Raw genomic sequence first — 21,963 nt, 5'->3', positions numbered from 1 at the left:
GAGAAAATTCAGTTGTTAAACATGATTAAAAGAATGCCCTTCCCAAAAAAATGCCACTAAAATCTTGTTTTAAAACCCAGTTCTTTGGTGAAATACAGCTATCACTGAGGTCAGTGGGAGTTCTGACACTGTTTTTAGTAGAGACAATGGACAGTGTTGTAGTTCATTATTCTGTCTCCTCTGCCTCCTTCCACCAGTCTAATAATTTGCTCCTGGACAAGCCCAGCAGTACAGCAGTACTGAATTGTACAGGCTACTGTGTGGGGTATGGAATAGCAGGAATCAGGTTTCTCTTATTTAAGTACCTGAGTATGGGGATAAGTGCATAATGTGGGCTAGTGCTGCAAGCGCTGTGGTTGCATCATGTCCATGGTATAAGTGATCCTTGAAATGTGCTTACATTTCCCAGTGATTATAACAACATAAAAGCTGCATATGAGGCCATGAAGAATGTGGCATGCCTGATCAACGAGCGAAAACGGAGACTAGAAAGCATAGACAAGATTGCACGTTGGCAAGTCTCTATCGTAGACTGGGAGGTGAGTGTCAGCCTGTGCCTTTGCTGGGCAAAGGTACTGTGTACAATTCTTGATGTCCCTTGCAGGGTAGGTCTTTCTGCGTAGGTGGTTGTTTATGGTGCCTGTTTTTCAAGTGGTCATTGCTCAGTTAAAAGTCCAGATATTTCATTTGCAATGTTTCTGTTACTGATTAACCTTGTTTATAGTTCAGGCAGAGCAGCATGTATTAACATGGACGCTCACCTTTGAGTTGAGATGACAAAATGGAGCTTTTAAAAATGCTAGGCCTGTTGAACCTCATTTGGAATTTTGGTAGTTCTGTCAGAACAGGAACCTGTTTCACTAACTTACGTGTTTCCCTCTGTTTATGCAGAAAAAAGTAGAGCAGAGCCACATTGATTGAATTTACCTCAATGATATTATTTACATTGTGTGACATTTTCAAATCTAATAATAAAAATACAAGAAAAGTGAATAAACTTAAGACTTGATTATAGTGAGACTGGTTAGACACACAGGGTGATCTTAAAATACTATTTACTTACTACATATCTCTATATCTCTAAATATCTGTCTTCCTAGGGACCGGATGTGCTAGCCAGAAGCTCCGAACTGATCCACTCAGGAGAACTGACCAAAATATCAAAACAAGGCAAAAGCCAGCAGAGGACTTTCTTCCTTTTTGACCATCAGCTTGTCTTCTGTAAGAAGGACTTGCTGAGAAGGGACATCTTGTATTACAAGGATCGTATTGACATGGACGAGACAGAAATTGTAGACACCGAAGATGGCAGAGACAAAGATTTTAACATCAACGTCAAGAATGCTTTTAAGATAATAAACAGAACAACAGAAGAGATTCATTTGTTCTGTGCAAAAAAACAGGAGGATAAAAAGAGATGGATGGAGGCATGTGAAAGTGAAAGGAGAAGAGTTCGCGAAGACAAGGAAATGGGTGAGTGGAACAATTTCTAAACAGTGGTTAAAACAAACTTGCTTTTGCAGTTCTTTGTTTTGTACAGATGTGCACTCTGTCTTCTTGAGCTGCTGTCCCTTTCTTACCTGACATGATGTTTAGCTGTGTAAGTGGAGCCTATTGAGGCGTGTTTGCCCTGTCACTGTGGGCCAAAGGTCCAGGGCAGTGTCACCCATATGATTCTGATGCATTATGGAGCAGAATGAGAGATGAGATATGACAAGGTGCAATTCACAATGACCAATCAATAATAAAAATTCATCTAAAATCCTAGCACTTTTGTATGAACTATTGGTGAAAAATACCTGTTCGTAAATGACACTTTTTTACAAAGCCAAGCAGCAATAATTGTAGATTTCTACTGTCTCTGTCATCTAGTGGCACCTCTTGTGTCCAGAAGGCTCATGCAGTTGTATGGTGTCATTAACTACAGACCCAGCAATAGCATCACTGGGCAGTGCACAGAGAAATGAACCCAAACCTTGAGTGAGCAGGAAAAAAGGCAGCAAATCCTAGGGGCAGTTTTAGACCTGCAGCCTGTGAGACTGTCCAAGGACAGTGTGTCTTCTTTGTCAGTGGATAGTAAGGATTGCGTTTTTGGTTTTGCATAATTTCATGCTTCCTTTAAGATCAGTGACAAAACCTCCAGCAAAATTTCACTGGCAAAACTTACAGAAAGAAAGCAGCAACACTAATTAAAAACAAGAAAACTCTTCTTAGTATTTCTAAAAAGCCGTGTTAGTGCATCTGTTGTATATCAGCGGCATGAGAACTTCTTTTCAATAACACTAAGGCTAAGGATTTGGACTGACATCAGGTTAATACTGGAAGTGCAGTGAAATGGATGATACAATTCAGAAAGTATTAAAACTTAAACAAGATGCTAAATTTTACATTCCATGTTCATGTAAAACACCTGGTCAGAATAATAGGAAGACAGGAATAGCCCTTACATTACAAATGTAACCCTGTTTGATCTCAGTGGCTTTCTCTTGTTTGATACTGTTGTAAGTATGATGAAAATAAGGTCTTTTCCATATGCATTTTAGATAATCCATAAACAGAAGAAAATACTTACAAGTTTGCCAATTCATTCTCATTTTAAAATCATTTTTAACCCTTCTGCATTGCACCAACTGTTCCAATTAATCTCAGTCATCTTTAGTCTAGACTAAATAGTGAAGGAGACACAGCTAAATTTCCTTCAGAATTTCCAAACCTGACTCTTTTCCAGTGCTAAACGTCAGTGTGACATTATAGTTGGTGTTGTTGGGCACAATGCTGATGACTTTCATGGCCTTGCTCTGTGTGGAACCTTGTGCTCACAGGGATGGGAGGTAGCTGCCTTCCCTAATTCATCTAAACAGAACTCTAAAAATAGTGGATATTAAGAAAGGGTGAAGGTGATCAGATGGTAATAGGGCAGTGCTGAGGATCTGATCATAATTGTCCACACAGTGCCTCTTACAACAAAGTTAGAGAACGACTCCACTCCAGTATACAATGAGAACCACAGTACAGTGACGTGGAAGGATGCTGCTGATTAAAACACAGCTCCTGCACTTTTGTGAACAGATTGAGATAAAGAAGATAAAAAGTGAACAAGTGAACACTTCCATCTCCATTCATTCTAAGAAGAAGCATTCTTGAGCTCTGCACCTCCTCCTGGGTGGTTACTTTATGGAGCATTGGGAGAAAGGTGTTGAGCAAGTAAAATGCTGTCTGTCAGAAAGCTCCTGAAGCTCTGCCCTAAGCAGTCACAGGTCTGTCATGGTGTTACCATTCCTCCTAAGTGACGCTGCTGAAGAAATCCCCAAGCATAAGGAAACTGCAAAGGTGTAGCAGCTACAGCTCTAAACTATTCTGCTGGGACCTCATGAAAATCCACATCTGAAATTCAAAAGAGTAACCATTCAACAGTGGTGGCACTGGCAGTGAGATTTGTCATAATAGCACTAACGCTTATTTTGGGGCTGGGTCACAAATTCCCATGGTTGCTGAGTGCAAGAATTGCACAAAGAGGGTCCACTGTGCTTGATGCTCTTCAGGCACAGTGCAATATAGTGAAAAAAACCCCCAAAAAACAAACCCAGTTAAAAGAGAAGCTGTATGTTTGATAATGGCACATAGTCATTATGCAGACATGCAGTCTTTTCTGCCCATGTAACATCTGACCTTCTGTAAAGTTGCTTTTCAAGTGTTGCCACTTATTAATCTGACATTCCTGTTTTGGGACAGGTATGATGAACCAGAGGAAAGATAGTTGAGTTGTATTAGCTAATGTCCATCTGGTCTTGTGAGTCACAGTGGCTTGGATGTTTTCTCCATTAACCAGAAGACTGTTTCTTTTCTAAAATTTCTTCTTTTTTTGGCATAATTGAACATTTCCTTTAGCCAAAACCAGTGGAAAAATGCCACTATTCTCAACCTCAGGTTTAAATTTGTCTTGTTGATTTTGTAAGCTATTTTACTGGACTATACACAAAGCCTCTAATCTGATCACTCAGAGAACAAATAATACTCTTTCAATTCAGAACTGCAAATGGCATTTTACTTCTATTTTCAAAGACAATTCAGTGTGAGTCATTGTGTCCCAAACCATATCTAGCTTTTCTTAGCTTTTATGAATATATGAGAGAAAAGGCCATAGCGAGAAAATCATTCTCCAAACCACTAATAGTAACCCTAAGAAAGTGGTCTGATCTCTTTTGATGAAATTTCTTTCATTTTTTAAAATCTGTTTCCTTGTTTTTGTTCTATAAAGATAAAAAAACCAACCAACCCTGCAGAATAAAATAAACTTCTGCTACCCAAAAAGCATGGATGTTTTAAGTTAACAGACTGATTTGTGATAACTTCTTCTTAAGTTCAAGATGAAAAACAAAGGGAGTTTGAAAAGTGTAGGGAAGTGAGGGAAGATGGAAAATGGAACCAAAGCAGACACTTCATTCTTTCTTTGAACCACAGCTTCTGTGCTCTTTCTATGCCTATGTGTGAAATGAGTGCAGCCTTTTGCACAGCATGAAATAAAACAGCATGTGCACCCTGTTGTCACTTTGTGCAAGTGTGACATTGCCATGTATCTCAGCTGTGTTGTGCACAGGGAGAGGAAACTGGAGTGCTTCTACCTGGGCTCCAGACAGCACCAGTCTCTGGTGCCACCTTCTAGCAGATGTCTGTCACCTCTGTACTCCCCACAGCTCAGCCATACACCTGTCCCACGATAGTGAATAGCCTGGGGTTACCCACGCACTTCATGTAAGTTACACAAGTATGTGAGCAGGTGCAAGAGAAACCCGAGTGAGGGATCCAGCCCCAGAATGATGCAGCCAAAACCACATCACAGCCTGCTTCAGCGTCTGCCAGATTTTGTGATACTCCACGCTGAGTAAAGGGAAAAATACCCATATTTGTACTACTGCAATAGCAGTGCTCCAATTTGTTAACCAGGTTAGCTCAGAGTGAGTGAAAAGCAAAAGGATTCTGTGTTTGTGATCTATTACTTGATGGCTTGTAGATTTCAGAAATGTTAATTTGCACTCTTTTTTTAAAAATCTGTTGTTATCTGGAATTAGCTATTATTATGCCTGTGGAAAACCTCTTAAAGTTCATATGACAACATAAAACATACTTCTAAAAACTGCAGGTGTATTGCTGCTGAGATTTACTAAAAATTGTTCAAGATGTTTACTTATTTGTTTTAATTTAATGTAATCAAGTATTAGATACAGTAATTTTGTACTAGTGCCCTAATTTACACTTTGATGTAGGTATGGAGATCTCAGAAAACCAGAAGAAACAAGCCATGCAGAACGCCCGTAAGTCAAGACAAGGAAAAATTAAAGGTGAGTGTTCAGAATTGTGTTACCTTCCTACTGTGTTCCATTGATCTTTTCATTAGGAAACAGTAGAGTTTGGCTGTGGCTGAGTTCCTGAGTCTTTAAAAAACATTTTCTGTGGTTTTACATGGAGTCAAATAATTGCCATTAGCCTGTATTTTAATATTAAATACCAGTCTCTCAGCTTTCTGAGCTTCGTCAAACAGACAAGTCATTATTCTGTATATTAGAGAAGAAACTCAAGAGGTAAGGCAAGCTGTTTATTTTTTAAGCTTGTGAAGAATTGGATGCACAGGTTAAATTAGAAATGAGTGTTAAAATTCCTTCCTTTGCTCAAAACAAACTCAAAGACCTTGTTCTTCTTTACCAATTCTATGCCTTCTTTAAAATGTTCTCAACTTCTTTTTGCAAGCCACGTTGTTATATTATTAATGATAACAGTCAAAATGGCTTCTGGCATCCCTCTAGAAGGAAGGAAGGATGGACCAGAAGCTTGTTTATCAGGAAATGGCTTTTTTATTAATTTCCCCTCTCAGAAACAAATCACAACAGATTTTGTCCTTTTCCATCTTAAAGTCAAACTTGGGTAAATCTCTATTGTGCTGAAAGAAGAGTAGAACAAGATTTAAGTCTGAGTTTAGGAGTGAAGGAGTTGATGTTAGGTTGTCTTCTGTTCCCTGGGATTAAAATTCTTAAAGTATTTTCTCTTTATCGATCAATAGATACCCCTAGAACCTGTGTCTGGATTTTCAGGCTCAAGTTTGTGATTAGGAGATTCTGTTCAGGATGCACAAAGCTCAAAGTCTTAAGAACATTAACCCAGACAGATACATTTCAAATGGAAAGAAGCAACATTCTTGTTGGTAGCATTATTTTACCCAGCCTTACTTGGAGAGTGGATTGAAGTACTAGTATCTGCTGTTCGAAGTCATTCCTTTGAAATACCAGAATTATTTGTGCAAACAATATAGTCCAGCTGTGTGGAACTGCTGCTTGCTTTTGGTAATTCTTTAATATTTTTACTGGTACTGTTGTCTTCTTAAGCCAAATCAATGCAGCAATTAAATGTCAAATATCAGAAAAAGTGACCCATAGTAGTTCTGCCTTTCAACATCACGGCAAAATTCATCATGTCCCCTGGCTCTGTGCTTAAATTTCCCTGGCTGACTCAGGTGCTTTCTCCAACTGTTCTTCTGCAGGTGTGAGCTATAATGGGTGTCCTGTGCCTCCTCCACACCAAACCCTGCATCCCCTTCACCAGCGACACATCACCGTGCCTACCAGCATCCCGCAGCAGCAGGTCTTTGCCCTGGCAGAACCCAAGAGGAAGCCATCCCTCTTCTGGCATACCTTCAACAAACTCACTCCCTTTAAAAAGTGAGGGGCCAAGGACCAGGAAGGACATCAGCACAAGAGGGAGAGATTCACTCCAGAGGATGACCTTGGAGACACAGTCAAGCTTACTTGAGCTCAGCAAATCTCCCGTTTTGGAGGCAGAACCTTGGGTTCCTTTGAGCCAGGAATGCAGCCTTTGTCTTGGACAAGAAAGAAGTTTGTCAGGGCTGCTCTGAAGTCTATGTTGCCAAGTGTCAGCATTGCTTATGAAGAACAGTCTCTTCTGACAACAGTAACTTGCTGTTACTCAGAAACAGCAGTATTTGATCTCTGTTTCTTAGTAGTGTTGAAGTAGTGATGGAATCATGCAGGTCATTGTAACATTTCATTTTTTGTAACCTTATGTTGATGGCCAAATTTTGGATAGGGAGGAATTTTTCCTTAGGGGTGTATCAACAAGGAGTCTTAGGAGAATTTTCTCCTTCCTTCTGGAGCACTGAGCACAGATTAAAATCAGGTGGAGATACCCCATGTGATTAACCAGCTATTGCAGAATTTAGTGGACTCTAATCCTTCCTGTCTTTTTTCTATTACATTGCCAAATGGCAGGAGAACATCCCGCAAGGCCTTACCATATTCCAGATTGGAACAGGGAGATTTTATTCTGTCCTATAGAAATATGAACAGAGTGTGAAATGGACTGTAAAGATATGTGCATTTATTGCACACAAGTGGAAACAAGAGCAGCCCAGGGCATCTTGGATTGGTTCATTTCAGTCGGGGCAATATACTGCATGCATGTATGCTCTTCAGTGTAGAGCTTTTATATTGCTTTTTCATGCATTTCTTCACCTGGGAGACTCTTCTTTGTATTTCCAATATTCTTATTTCTCTGTGCAAAAAATACATTTTTATTTTCTCACGGAGATAATGTGAATGTACTAAATCAGAGTTGAGACAGTACATGGTGACTGTTGGCTATGTTACATAGGTCTCATGCTTTTTATTCATATAGTTGGACGTTGAAAATGAATAAATAGTAATGTAAATATATCGAAACGGTCTGGATCCATGCTTCTTGTAAACAGTCAGTTGATAATGGGTTTTGACCAATAACTTCTTCAAAAAGAAAGAGAAATTCTTACTGGAAGGGATAAAAAAATCGTGTGGACCAGAGATGGATATTTGTCTTGGTGTCATCAGTCCCCATTGGAAGGGGAAAAACCAGACTTGATTAAGGTCAGCTCTGGCCAGCATGTGCAATCCATGATTTGCATTGCTTCAATTCATCTATGGCATGAAGATGATCTGGGAGAATACCTTTTAAAAAGCCACCAGGAAGAAAGAGGATCCTGATATTTGTAGCACTGATAATTTCTGCTTGCTTGCTCTCATCAAGGATGACAGGACTACTGGGAATATGGAAGGAAACAAAGACTCAGTATGTTTCAGAACTGATTTGCTATGAATGTCTTTACAATACTTTATCTTATGCTGCTGTTTAGGGGCATTACCTGCTGATTTGGATAGATCCAAGGGTATTCTTTGACAATGGGCACAATCAACTTTGTCATGGATCTGTAATATATGAAAAACAAATAAGGGCCTAAATGCCAGGCATTTTAACAACAGTGTAAAAAAGCCTTATTTTAAAGATGTATTTGTTCCTACTACTATTGTTGCCTCCATATTTTTATTTATCATCAGTGTTGTGAAGCCCACTAGTAACTAGATTTTGTGATTTCATAACTATGTGGCCACTTCTGCAAAGCCCAGGTTTGTGGTTTTGATTTTAAATTACATCTTTTGACAACAGTACATTTCAAATGCCTTGTGTATATAGCTCAGCAATAAGGCAAAGTCTGGTATGCACAGCCAAATTATGCCCTGCATAGTGAACTTCATTGCTTGTGCTTTCCCATAGCAGTGGGAGGTGACCTAAACTAGTTAAGAACTGGAAATGCACACTGACATTTGTAATGATCCAGCTGAAAGAAAATGCACAGGGAGTCAGTGGAAAAAGCTGCTTGTATATTTCTCTTGATGTTTAAGCCAGCCATTGCTGCTCAGATTTTTAAAATAGATAATTCTAAATACTCAATTTAAACACAAGGAGCAGACTTCTAAATGCAGGCATGGATGCATGCCCTTCCCCTCAAATGAGTAAGCCTTTAGTGTTACATCCCCATTTTTGTGGATACTTGCCATGTTCAGGCCTGTAAACCAACGAGATGCATGTACAGTGCGAGTGAAGATGATGCTTTTCATAATCACATTTTGAAAGACTTGTTCTAAGCGCAAAAAAAGGCTGAAGTTGGATTGCAGTGCTCACCCAGAAACTTTGCTAGCTGGACGTGAAGATACTATGAGATCCACACTAAAATATGTGTCTTTGCTGAAACCTGCTTCATTCCAGCGCTTGGTTCTGTGAGGTGCTGGAAAAAAAAGGTTTGGGGATCTTTTCCTCTGATATGTCAGTGTCCATGAAGGTTCTTCCCATGTATTAGTGCTGGTGCCTTAGCCCGAAAAATGAACAGAAATGTTTGCATATGGTTTTGGATACAACAGGTGTTTTCTCAAGAAGTGAACTTCAAAGAGCTAAAAAGAAAATACTTCATGGTGCAGATTACTCAGGACATTTTTACATATAGTACCCTTCATATAGACATGGTTGTTTAGTAATGCTCTGTCTTTCTTTGCAATATGACCTTCCAACAGATTTAAGATTGAATATAGTAAGACAGGCCAAATTTATACTATGCCATAGTCTTTTAAACAAACTCTAGTGAAGTGGAAACACACAATTATACTATTCAACAATTAGGACAAGTATTTACTTGGGAGTTAGCCTCACTTCAGCATCTGTGGGAAGGAGTTGCAACTAAAATGTAGAAGTTTGAATTCTAGCAACTCTAGACTCAATTCTCCTTCTGGTGACAAAACTTATATATGTATCACCAGAAAGCTGTGATTGCAACATCTGATTTTTTCCACTTACATGCTTTAAGTTACTATAAAAAATTCTAGGGCAAGTACTAAGAATATTCGTGCCTCATTTCGACAAAGCCCAGCCAGAGCCTTCCTGATGGCCTGCTGAGCAGATAACCTCAGACTTTTTGCATGAGATGCAGTAAAATATAATTGTCCTCAAATGTGTTCCCACTGAGTTAGGAAAATGCCAAACCATAATTGCATCCAACTCAGAGCATTTGAAGTATAAAATAATAAGATTGTTTTACAAGTGGCTCTTGCCATGCTAAATTTCACGTTTAATTTTAGTGGTCAGTGTAAGAACTGAGTTCAAAGACAGACTTCTCAAATGTTCCACATTTTAGTTGTCTTTTGGAAATACTTTTATCACAGTTTTGGAGCCAAAGGTCTTTAGCCATAACTAACCCAGTACCTTTTTCTGACTGCCTTTCTGCTTTTTTTTCTGTATGTGTGGCATTTGTATGTAGGAGATGCCTTCTGAACGATCTCTAATTTAAAACTCTTTTGTTGTAAATACCTAGGGATACTTGCATATATATTTTATTTTGGTAAGTGTTTTGTAACATTGTACCTTCCATACGCTGCTTTGTGCATCTCACCCCCTGTGTGTGCTGTTGCACATGTTGTAAATGAAGTATCCTGGCTGCAGAGCAGAGGAATGGGCTATTGACGGCTGAAGTACAGTGTATAGGACTGCAGTAGCTTGATGTGCATTTGTTCCAGAGTAACTGCATTGCAAGGTTTATTTGCTCTTCGAATGTTGTTTGTCAAATGAATTTATTTTCTGGAAATAAGTACAAACTTACATTCCTATTATTTTTCTCTTATTGTACATGTTTGAATTAAATAATATACAAAGCTGAAGTTCCTCATCTGTGTCTTATAAAACTTTATTGTGCAGTTTTAAAATTGTTGTGGTTTATTTTATTGTCTACAAAACTTCCTTTGTAATGCAAAAATGTATTAACTGTCAAATTTCTTCTAGTATTTTAAAGAAAAAAGTCACACCATCCTCTCTTGGTTTCCCCGTAACAGCTTTAGTACTTCCCAGCACAAGTTCATGTTAACAATGCCTGGGTCTGGTATTGAAGTCTTCATTGTTCAGGCAAAGCCCGTACTTGTTGCTGTCTCAGCCTGTGATTACTGTGCTTTACCTTGTCCTGGCAGAGGGTTCACACAGTACCCCTTGGCATGCATGCAGGTGCAGCTTCTGTGATAATAAAGCTCCTGCTAGCAGAGGATTGTGACTTAAGAACTGCAGTGCAGGTAAGGAGGATTAAATTTTATTTTCTTTGGAACGAAAGCAAAACTGTTTAAAGGAGTTCACCCAAAAGGCATGTTCTGCACATATGTGAATAGGCTTACCTGCCTGCTTGACAGAGCAATGGTCAACGCAGCTGGGGATTCAGTTCTCTGGTTCAGGGAAGTTTTTGGTATCTCATTATTCTGACTGGGCAGAGGGCCATGTCTGAAAGGTGTCCTTCCTGTCCTTCCTGCTCCAGGCTGTGCCAAAAATTGCGTTTTGCTGAGACACACTAGCTTTAACAAAATAGCATACTTTGCTGAAATCTTTTCATCAGAAATGTTTTGATGAGTTCGAATCCTAGCACAATACTTGGTTTGCTGATTCTTTACCTCTCTTTCCAACATCCAGGCTCTTCTCTTTCTTGGTTCATATCAAAGATGAGAGTTCCTGCTTCCCAAGGTGACTGCTGCTGTGGTGGGATGTGTGCTGAGTGCTCCAACATTGAAGTGAAACGCACCGTTTGAGCACATAGTGAGATAGATTGGATGACATAAAAACATACCCTGAGCAAACACTGGAGTGGGATGTAGCAGTCAATAGGCTTTCTAAGGACCCCGTGGTTCATCTGGCCAGGATGAGCTCATTTGTGCATTTTATTTCATGCTTGAGTAGTCAGGCTAAATCCTATAGATCATTCTGTACTCTCAGCCTTTAAATTCCTTGAGAGCTGATCTATCAAATGGAGCTTTTAGTTTGCATAGAAATAGCACTGCTTATCTTAGAAATTTTTTTGTTGTTGTTTAGGCTTTTTCCAAAGGCTGCATAATGATGTGTGCTTGGTAAAAAAGACAACAATTCGGGCCTTTTAATGTTCCAGAATCAAAGGAGAAATTAAAAACTCAGCAGTGAAAAACAGCACACCATGTAGCTTGTAAGGAAAGCACACAAATAGTCCTTACACAAATAAATGTGTTTCTAAATGCTTTACGAAATCTAGTTGTAATTGTGAGAATTTGGAAAAACTGTATAAACTGTCAGCACAACACTTTTTTGTTAATCTTAAGTCTCTTTTAAGTTCACTGCAATCAGAGCTTGTTCAGTGCCTGGGGCTGAGAACTCATCTAACTGCGACTATTAGGTATTTAGGCTCTGATTTAAAAAAACACATGTGTTTGTGTATGTACATGTGTCTACACCTACACCTCCTTTGTAGCACCCCATGTGGCATCCCCAAATGTCTCTGCTGGCACCTACAGCAGGTTGCACCAGACAAGTGACCTGGCATCCATCACACCTTCCCATTGTTTACATTACACCATTACATCCTGCGTTTCTGTTGTGCATCTTAGGGGGTGTGTGGGGGGATGTGGGTGTGATTGACACCTGGACAGCATTTATCTGAGTCATTTTAATGTTTTAAGCATTCACCTGCAATGGCAGCCAAACCACTTTGGACAAGCAGAGGTTGTAAGGTGTCCACCCACATCACTGGAGTCGTGTCAGTGAAGTTCAGAAGAGCAGATCTGAGAGGGCAGAGGTCAGCAGAGGAAGGAGTACCACTGCTCTTCAAGGGCTGAGTTTCTCTCCAAACACAAGGTGATGGAGGATTTATCAGTTGCTCCCAGGGATTTTTTTTTCCAGGAAAGCTAAAACTGCTCAAGAGGAAAGGAGGAGCCCCAGGTGCACCATGGCCCCTTCCTATAAGCACACCCAGACTTTAGAGATATTGACTTACTGAAAAAGGGTCTAGAAACTGCTCTGCTAATAAGGTCAGGTATATCTAATTAACCATTATGGTCATTGCTGTCATATTCATCTCCTAACAGGAAATGAATACAAAAATGAACCTAAAACCCCCTCCATCTCCTGCCTTTCAGATGCAATGTTTTAAGAACAAATTATGAACTCTTGCTTCCCTGTAATTATTTTCAAATCATTATTTGCTGATGAGACAAGATGCTAAAAAGCAGCTGAAGGAAACATTTGTCTTTAAGGCTATTTCTACAGCACTTTTCTTGGTTGTCTGTTAAAAATGCATCAAACCAGACTAATTGCAGAGTCCATCAAAGTACAGGTAACTAATGAATGATGTTATTCCTAACTGGCAGGATGGGCTGTTTTTTAATGACCCAAACTTTTAAGTGAGAAAGGAGGCTGAGGCTTAACAGGCTTAATGGGTAAAGAGAAAAGGATTGCTCATTGTGTCTCTCCTTTCTTCTTCTCAGCTAGCACGGCAGCACGGTTAATTTGGCTACAGAAGTTCATTTAAGTAGAGCAGAGAATTGCTGCGCATGGCCCTTCTTTTTCCTCAGAGCGCACGATGTCCCAGTTTCATGCCAGGGCAACTCAACTCTTGCAATATTTTGGTGTCGCCACAGGGTGGTGGTGAAGATCTTGCAGAAATCTTCGTGTCTCTGCGGGGCTGAGGGAACATTCTTTGATATGAGCAGAGCACACGTGTCACACCTTTGCAGTGTGGTGATGCCCTCGGATACTGTTTGCAGTCACTTGAACCACCAAGGGTGGATTAAGGCCACTTCCTGTAACACATTAACTCCTGTTACTTTTGGTCTTGTCCTTCACTGTTGATGATCAGTGTTTAGGGGGTTGATGATAAGCTCAGTTGACTTCCACTAGGCCTTAAGCAGCAGTTTCAGTAGTTTCAAGACAGTTAAGAATTGAGTTATGGCTTTTTCAAATTACTTACCAATACTATATAATTTAATAGCACAACAGCTTTGACTGTTGCTTAAACAGTTAGATAGAGAGCCTGCTAATTACACATGAAAAACTTTGCAATTCTATTATTTACTTTAATTCAACCTTGTTACCTCTTTTCCATAATCTCCTAATAATTGTAATGCCATATTCTCAGCATTTTTAGTTTTAATTTCCATAGTCTGTCCCTAAATCCATTGTAAATTACTTGATTCGGAAATGAATTTCATTATGTATTTTAACAGCACAATCATAGTATGACACACCTTCCATCAAACAAATCAAACAAGCTGTTGGAAGCTAACATTTGTGTGATGTATTTGTACAAAGGAACAGGGAAATCAAAGCTTGATTGATCCATGTTAACATTTTTCTTTCATGTAACAGTGGTAAAAGGCAAAGTACAGAGCACTTCAGCTTAATATTGGAATAAATAGCAAGATTTCACTTTAAACCTCTGTTTTAATTATTGAACAGCTCTCAAAATTAAATCACTGACCTTTGAGAATCTAGTGACCAAACAAGTGCTTGTCCTCAAGGCACATATCCCAGTGTGCATTCTTTTACATGAAGCTTTTACACCTTTTTAAAGATGCCCAAGAACACCGCAGGTACCAAGTGAGTGAGGTAAGAACAAAGGTCCTATATATGTGATGATGATATTGATGTCAGGTTGTGGAGAAGAGTGCATGTATGGGGACCACACTGTCTATTCTTTAGGCAAGAAATGCTTCCCTAGAGAACTGGGAATGGGGTTCTCTCTAAGTGCACAAGGAATGTCAGACTTTTCCGTGGAATGCATCATATCCTAACAGTGCTCCATACAGAGCACTTCTTCCTTTTGCACTCTTCTGGAGTCCTTTGACTAACGCAGCAAATATTTATATACCTTAGAGGGAACAAATGCTTTTTCTATTTTCACCTTTCTTTAGAGCCAACCAGCAGCAGCAGACAAAGTGACATTTTTCTGGTTGGTGATCAAACATCTCTGAGTAAATCCATTGGCAAAGACACCATAAATAATTTTTAATAAGGGTTTCAAATGGGGAACTTTTCTGAACACAGAATAAAAAGATTAAGGAACATGTCCCAAAGCTAAAGGCTTACTCTATAAATTAGGTTAAGGGTGTAATTACTCTTATTGAGGACATACTGGTGTCTTCTCTACATAGTACTTGTGTGCATTGTTTCATGAGAGTGAGAAACTGTGGTGAAGAGATTAGAGACACCATTTTTTAGTTAATGCTAGTTAATACTGCAAAAGAAATACTGATCTTATTCCTCATTAATAAAAGAACTAATTCCAAAGCCAATTGTGTAAAATTTACTCATACTAACCCATCACTTTAACCTGTTTAAGTACTTGACCTATATAGCTGAAGCTTCTGTGCATTAGACATTTATGGATATTAATTCCAAATCGAACAGGTATTAATTTTGTTGCTATTTGCTTTTTATTCCTCAGTCTAATCTCTTCCCAATAATTGTTCTTACACTCAATTAAACCAGCTGTGTCCAGGATTAAGTCTTAACGTATTTAAATGGGCCTTTATCAAAAGACATTATACAGGAGGGACTCTCTAGTGAAAAGATAAGCTGGACTTTTAGTAGCAAAGTTACATGAATTGGGAGCACCCAGCCAAAGACTTGTTTTTGCCAAAAAACTCTTACTTGTGCCCTCATCTCACACTGCTCCAGCTGTAACCCCTCCTCTGAGGTCATTCTACTTATTAACCCAGTAGGGGACTAATTCGAGTGAATAATAATAATTTAAAAAAAAATTAAAAAGTGATTGCTTTGTGCTGAATGAGGGGGTTGAATTGCCTTATCTCACCTCCCATGGCACCATCTCCTGGGAGATGAAAGGTACAACTGTACAGTCACAAATAGTTGCAGAGAGAAATGTGGATGGAGAATTGTGTAAAGCTAATATTTTAAATGTAGAATGATGTATTTTAAATGTAGAATGATGCTATGAATGATATCTCCCCTAAATAATTTTTTAAAATAGCACTTGGTAGTTTCCAGGACTGTAATTAATGCTAAACAGAGATTTAAAAATGAAAGAATAGACATGGTGAAAACCCATTTCCTTGTTTTCCTCCCTCCACCACCCTGTATTCCTTTCTAATGTAGACACAGGCAGATGTACTTTTTCTTAAACCTTTCAGCTGAAGTCATATAACCTATCTAAAGAATGAAAAGCTGGATTGTACTGCTGGCTATTGTAGTCAGCACAGCAGAAACACAAACCCAGGACGTCTGCACCCAGGGGTATCCTGGCATCCCTGGCAATCCCGGGCACAATGGCTTACCTGGTCGTGATGGACGTGACGGGTCAAAAGGAGACAAGGGAAATACAGGTACTATGTTCAGAATGAATCATTTAATATATCAAATGCAAGGCCATTCACTCCCAAATTTGTCTGTAGTTACTCTGCATGAATAGGATTATTCTGCCTAGCCTTCAGAAAACATTTCAGACATTTATTATTTACCTGTTTGAAGAAGGAAACATAAAGAAAGGCTTAATAATGAAAGCAAGACAGCAAATACTATGGAGATGTCAGGTTCACGGGATAAAAAAGAAAAATGGTTCTACCTACTATCATGGGAATATTTTCAAGCCTATTTGAAAATTTTAAAGCCTGCAAACCTACTCCTACTTCTCTGTGATAGAAACTATATTTCTGCAAAGAGCTTCAAGCCCACTAAACAAAAAAAGGAACAACTGATACCTTGTTTGGTGTAGTAGGAAGTATGCAGTGGTAAGATTCCTCTTTCTTATCTAAATTGTACATTTGTAGGACTTGATTCTGAGTGTGCCTACTTGCTGTAACTCAAGAGTAACTAGAGTAAGTTCAGAAATGAAGACTATTGAAAAAGAAAGTAGGATTTATGTCTGCTTCAGCGGCCTGTAATAGAGATTTGTGTGAGATATCAAAGCCAGAGATAATCTTAGCATCCTAAAACTAATCACCCCCATAATACCTTAAGCCTTAGGTTAATGATGGCCCTTGTATCCATGCTGGAATATCAAGGCCAGGGTTGCACAAGGTGATAAATCTGCAGGCGTGTTGACATATAACACTTAATCACCTTTTAAAATATAGAAAAAACCCAAAGATTTCCATAAGCATCTTAATAGGCACATACATTTAACTGCCCTTTTTTTCCTGTATGCAGGGTTCCAGAAAGGTCTGAAAACCAGCAAACCTAAAGCTTTCTTATTTTCATTTATTTTCTAAAGGCTCTTCCTGCACTCCACTGAGTTATCATGATACCATTGGATTCTGATAAACTCCCAAACGTTTTTCCTAAATTAATCTCTTATGATGACTGTACTGACTATTCTTTGAACAAAGTGGGGTGAATGCACCATTCTTCATACTCTGTGTAGATACATCTTTGTCGTTTAATACATGAGAAGTAATTTTGTTCCTTACCAAGTCAAGGAAATTTCAGCAGAGGCTGGGATGCACCTAGGTGCAGGAAACTGCTGAAGAACTGTTCTCTGGCCCATATGGCTGGAGAGCTACTCTTGGAGTGCGATTACAGCCAAACTGCCAACTCTATTTTTCTTCTGTTGGTGCACTTGGGATGTATCCAATCATGGACCTCTTGGTCTTCTGTATTACCTCTGTACTACAAAAATACCTTCTGTAATTGCTCTCTGTTGAACACTGGAAAGTCCATGTTGCACTAGGTATAGGGATCAAGAGTGTGGATGCCTTTGTCCTGGTTTAGGAATCTGCTAGGCTTCCTGCCCCAACAATTCTTCCTGCTGAACTTCTATGGCAGGAGGCAACAAGAGAAGTTTTCACACTGTACTTATCTCAATAACTCATCTCTTTATGCCAAGGATTCCTTCTGCATCCAAAAAGCACCATCCTCAAGTAGAGGTTCTCTGTTCTTTGTCAATCTCTCCATAAAATAAAAGTACCAGCAGTGGCAGACACTAGAAGTCAGAAATAAGGGTATGCTTTACATTACTGTTTGGCCAGGTTTAAAGAGGAAGGATTAACTAAGGACTCTTCACAAATTTTCTGGTAATTTGTTAATGCAAATCTGTGGTTTTATTTCTGTACTAGGTGAACCAGGAGTTCCAGGCAGTCCAGGGAAAGATGGTATCAATGGAGAGAAAGGTGAACAAGGTCAGAAAAATGTTTCAATTTAATATTTGTCTATGAACTGCTGCTCTTGTGTTTGTGAACTCATCATATAATCTCATGTACTTTAAATTCTCTCATTTCTAAATTGAGAACAGCAAACTGTACAAACAGCATTATTCCTAACATGAGAAGCCAACGGTCGTTTAACAGAATTGATCAGCTTCTTTTCCTGATGGATTGAGCATATGTTCTTTATGGTGGCTTTTGTCTATCAACAGCTAAAGCGCCTTTCACATCATGAGATCTTCACCTTCAAAACCTTGTGCAGCAACCAGAGCAGTTTTGAAGGCTTTGATCTTCAGATCAATAATGGATGAAGGACAAATAAAGCATAGAGTGACAAGTAACCAGGACAAAAAGCCTTTGGTTGTGCTGCAGTAGCAATCTATTTAACCCAAGAAAAGTAAAAATTATATGTAGAAATTATAGAAGCATCATGTAGATATAGAAATAGGTGGCAAGCAAGTTCAGGTTGTAAAAAAACCCAAACCCTTCCTCTTCCTCTGATTAAATGGTGAATCCTTTCACCCATTTTATACACCAAAGGCTGTAAAAAAGTGTGGACAGATGCTGCTTTTGTATGAGATGTCAGTGTTATCATCAACCCAAAGACAACCTTCCTTTCTTTGAGCTTATTCTTGCTGCTGCCAGCCAGAGCACCTGTTTTCTAACAAAATAACAGGCTCTTCAGACATTATGCTTACCCTGCACTTAAATGTATGAGAAACTGTGTGTACAGTGAGCACAGTATGCACAGTGGAGATGCACACCTGCTCATGTATCACATGATGAAACTCAATTTGGGCCTTCCAATGGAGGATCACAAGAAAGTTGTGGAGTTGTTTTGTTTTGGTTTGTTTTTATTATTACTTGGTTTTGCTTTTGTCTTTTTTCCCTTTAGGAACAAATGGGACTGTTGAAGAGAAGGGGAACAAAGGAGATAAAGGAGAAAGAGGACCACCTGGTAAACTGGGACCAAAAGGATTTATCGGATCAGTGGGTTACAAAGGTCAGAAGGGAGATCTGGGACTGCCAGGACAAAAGGGCTTAAAAGGAGACATTGGACCCATAGGTCCAAAAGGGACAAAGGGTGAAATTGGCCATCCTGGAAGAGTTGGTTTCCCAGGGCCGATTGGCCCGATTGGTAATCCAGGTCCTAAAGGTAATACTGGAGCTATAGGGCCACAGGGTAATCCAGGAGTTCAGGGGGAACGAGGCTTGAAAGGAGACAGAGGAGACAAGGGGAACGTAGGTGCCCCAGGAGTCCTGCCAAGGAGCGCTTTCAGTGTTGGCCTTACAGCCAACACCAAGTTTCCCCCTCCAAATCGCCCGATCAGGTTTGACAAGGTGCTCTATAACAGTCTGAATGACTTCAACTCAGCTACTGGCAAGTTCACCTGCAAACACCCCGGTGTTTACTATTTCACCTACCACATCACCGTCTACTCGAGGAACGTGCGGGTAGCTCTCGTTAAGAACGGCATCAAGATGCTGCACACAGTGGACAGGTACCAGAGCGGGGAGGACCAGGCCTCGGGAGCCGCCATCCTGGAGCTGCAGGGAGGAGACGAGGTGTGGCTGCAGGCCCACCAAGGAGAGGCCTTCAATGGGCTGTTTGCGGACGGCGATGACGATACCACCTTCTCGGGGTTCCTCCTGTTCAGCACCGCTGACCCGCTGGAGCCGCTGCTGCCGCCCGCCCCGTAACTCCGTGTTATCCTGCAGGCTGGATATCCCTGCAGTGCCTGCGTCCTTCAGCCCTCCCTGGGAAAGCTGTTATCTGCTGGACAATTCCTTCTGGATTCAACAGAAAAGGATTGGTCTCAGGAACAGCTTCTGCCTAAGACAGGACAGGTCTTCAGAATCTGCAGTGCTGGGCTTAACACATTAGTGTTTTGGTGACTTGCTGTAGGCATTCACAGGGGTCTGTACCCCAGTTCTGAAGAAAAATATTTAAAGCAAAGAAAGATGAAATAAAAGACAAAACTTCCAGAATTATGTTGCCAGGGACATCTTGTATAAACAAGAAGCAACAGTTACTTCCAAGCCAGGTTATATCTTTCAATGTGGCATGTGTAGATGGACTTGAAACTCGGTTAGTTTGCATCCAGCCACTTCAAAATAATTTTTAAGCTTGAAATTAGTGTAGTCTGATACCTACACAGAAATTGCTTGCTGTGTGGCACAAGCAAGTTTCATTGTTTCATTAACAGCTTTTAAATATGATTCTTTGCTCTCTGTGTAGTCACAGGTCTGAAACAGAGCAAAATGGAGTGACAGGAGGAAGTGCCATGTGGATTCTCTCATGAGGGCAGAGATTCAAGGCCAGTGCAAAAATACAGCATAAAGCTGCTGTGCTGCAGAATTACTAAACAAATTCTCACACATTAAAGACAATATTTAATCAACACTGAAGCAGCCATTCCAAAGAACTGATCAAGAGACATTCCCTGTGCCATAAAACATTCCTTTTGTCATTTCCCCACCAAATTTTCTTTTTCTTCCCCATTCCCAACCCTCCCTCCCCTTTTTTTTTTTCTTCTAAAACTCAAAAAATATTAAAAAAGAAACGTTGAGAAGTCTCATTCACTTCTCTTAGAAGAGACTAAAGTAGAGATGCCATTGGAGATGGGTCAGCATCATGAAATCCAGTGCCAGTGCAGTGTTGGGAGCACAAGGCGCGGCTTCCCACCCGCACTCAGGGTACCGGGGAGTGCGGCGTGTTCCGCGGCAGTGAACCCCGAGCGTGGATCACAGCGCCCGGGCGGGAAGGCTCGCTGGGTCAACTCAGGAGAGACAGCTGCACTTCTCAAATGACAGCGAGGGAGATACAAGGGCACCCAGGCGGAGGAAAGGGCTGTGTGCATTTCTCAGCAAGATGACGTTTTTTCCCCGAAAGCCACACGCCTGAAGTTAGTATCACAGAAACATCTAGACGGAAAAACCCGTTTGAACAGGGACTTGGGTTCAGCTGGAGAAGGTGCAGGACAGCTATCAGCCGGCAGGGGCCCCGGTGACCCGGGAAGCGCCGGGAGCCCGAGGCTCCCGGCGGGCTGAGGGGCGGCGGGAGCCCGGAGCTCCGCCTCCCGCCGCCGCTCCTCCCCTCGGCGCGGACGCGCGGAGGTCGCGGCCGAGCGGCGCTTGCGGAGGCCGGGGCTGTGCGGGCCGCTCCGCCGCGCTGCGCTCCGCCATGCTGGGCGGCTGCCGGCGGGCGCTGCCCGCGGCGCTGGGCCGGGCGCTGGGCCGGGCGCTGCGGGGCCGGGCGGCGGGGCAGGGCGGCCGGGCCGTCAGCACCAGCTGGTGCCCCGTGGGCACCGCCTTCGATGCGAAGCAGCAGCAGCAGCAGCCGCGGCGCGGCGGCGCGGCGGGCAGGGACACGGTGAGCGGCGGGAGGGGGCGGCCGGGCCTGCTGCGGCAGGAGGCGGCCCTGGCTGATGGCAGCCTGTGCTTTGCTCTGCTTGGCTGAACCGTTTTAAGGGAATTTCTTTGGGGGGGATTTTTCTTTTGCGCGTATTTTTTTTTTCTTTTTAAGTAAGAGTTTATATTAGTTCTGGCAAACCCAGACGTTGTGTCCTTTGGACACAGAAGCGTTTGCCAGTGCAGTTCCTTGTGCGTGGGAACGCTTTGAGCTTGGTTTGGTGCTCGTATGTCCATGAAGTGAGGTTAGCCCTTCCATTAGCCCTCCCCTGGCTGTGCCGTGGTTCCCGTGTCAGCGCCGTGCCGCTGCTCTGGGGCTGTGCCTCAGGAGCAGCCCCGCCGCTCCCGGCCCCTCGCCTGGGCGTTGTTCTTGATGTTTTACCTGTGGCCAAAAAAGGATTTGTTTGCTGATTTGTTGACACTTGGGTTTTCTGATGGCGTAACTTTTTAGGGTGAGTCGGGGACGTTTGTTGATGTGTGTCCGGGCAGTCAACAGGCTCCCGGAGAGGGTAAGATGGCACAGTGCATACAGAAGAGGTTTCAGCTGTAAAATCCAGGTGTTTGTCTGCTGACTCAGCTGTTCCTGCCATGGTGCCCAGCCTGGTGGAGCTGCTGAACTTTGGGTTTCAGAGAGGACAAATCGAACGTCGGTTTACCATCTGACACTTGCTTGGGAAAGCTTTCTTCAGATTCTCATGCCTCTGCAAGCGCACTGGTGTAAGTCTTGCTTCAGGAAATAATCCCGTTAAAT

At 41.3% G+C, this 21,963-nt stretch overlaps 3 protein-coding genes across 4 annotated transcripts in view; all 3 read left to right on the top strand.

Moving 5' to 3' along the window:
- The window catches only part of SPATA13 (spermatogenesis associated 13), a 44,686-nt gene extending 34,163 nt beyond the window's left edge, over nt 1-10,523 (top strand). For both annotated transcript variants that reach the window (XM_066313075.1, XM_066313076.1), the window contains exons 9-12: nt 410-539; nt 1,101-1,473; nt 5,265-5,339; nt 6,533-10,523. In XM_066313075.1, coding sequence (XP_066169172.1) covers nt 410-539; nt 1,101-1,473; nt 5,265-5,339; nt 6,533-6,714 — 760 coding nt within the window. In that variant the 3' untranslated portion in view covers nt 6,715-10,523. The remainder of the gene's footprint in view (nt 1-409; nt 540-1,100; nt 1,474-5,264; nt 5,340-6,532) is intronic.
- A 3,681-nt stretch (nt 10,524-14,204) lies between these two features.
- LOC136374167 (complement C1q and tumor necrosis factor-related protein 9A-like) lies at nt 14,205-19,509 on the top strand. The gene is made up of 4 exons (XM_066339413.1): nt 14,205-14,250; nt 15,795-15,986; nt 17,715-17,777; nt 18,697-19,509. Exons 2-4 carry the CDS (start codon nt 15,821-15,823, stop codon nt 19,500-19,502), a joined length of 1,035 nt encoding a protein of 344 aa, XP_066195510.1. The 5' UTR covers nt 14,205-14,250; nt 15,795-15,820; the 3' UTR covers nt 19,503-19,509.
- A 1,476-nt stretch (nt 19,510-20,985) lies between these two features.
- The window catches only part of MIPEP (mitochondrial intermediate peptidase), a 64,254-nt gene continuing 63,276 nt past the window's right edge, over nt 20,986-21,963 (top strand). Inside the window, exon 1 of the mRNA XM_066313074.1 lies at nt 20,986-21,174. Coding sequence (XP_066169171.1) covers nt 20,986-21,174 — 189 coding nt within the window. The remainder of the gene's footprint in view (nt 21,175-21,963) is intronic.

This window comes from Sylvia atricapilla, chromosome 2 (genome assembly GCF_009819655.1).
Source record: "Sylvia atricapilla isolate bSylAtr1 chromosome 2, bSylAtr1.pri, whole genome shotgun sequence".
Lineage (NCBI taxonomy): Eukaryota > Metazoa > Chordata > Aves > Passeriformes > Sylviidae > Sylvia > Sylvia atricapilla.
This window is presented reverse-complemented; position numbering and strand designations above follow the sequence as displayed.

What these genes read in the sequence shown, in the direction of transcription:
- LOC136374167 (XM_066339413.1), top strand. Translation starts at nt 15,821, where the DNA reads ATGAAAAGCTGGATTGTACTGCTGGCTATTGTAGTCAGCACAGCAGAA. An exon ending in AGGAGACAAGGGAAATACAG is followed by an intron (nt 15,987 to 17,714) that starts GTACTATGTTCA and finishes TTTCTGTACTAG; the next exon opens with GTGAACCAGGAGTTCCAGGC. An exon ending in TGGAGAGAAAGGTGAACAAG is followed by an intron (nt 17,778 to 18,696) that starts GTCAGAAAAATG and finishes TTTTCCCTTTAG; the next exon opens with GAACAAATGGGACTGTTGAA.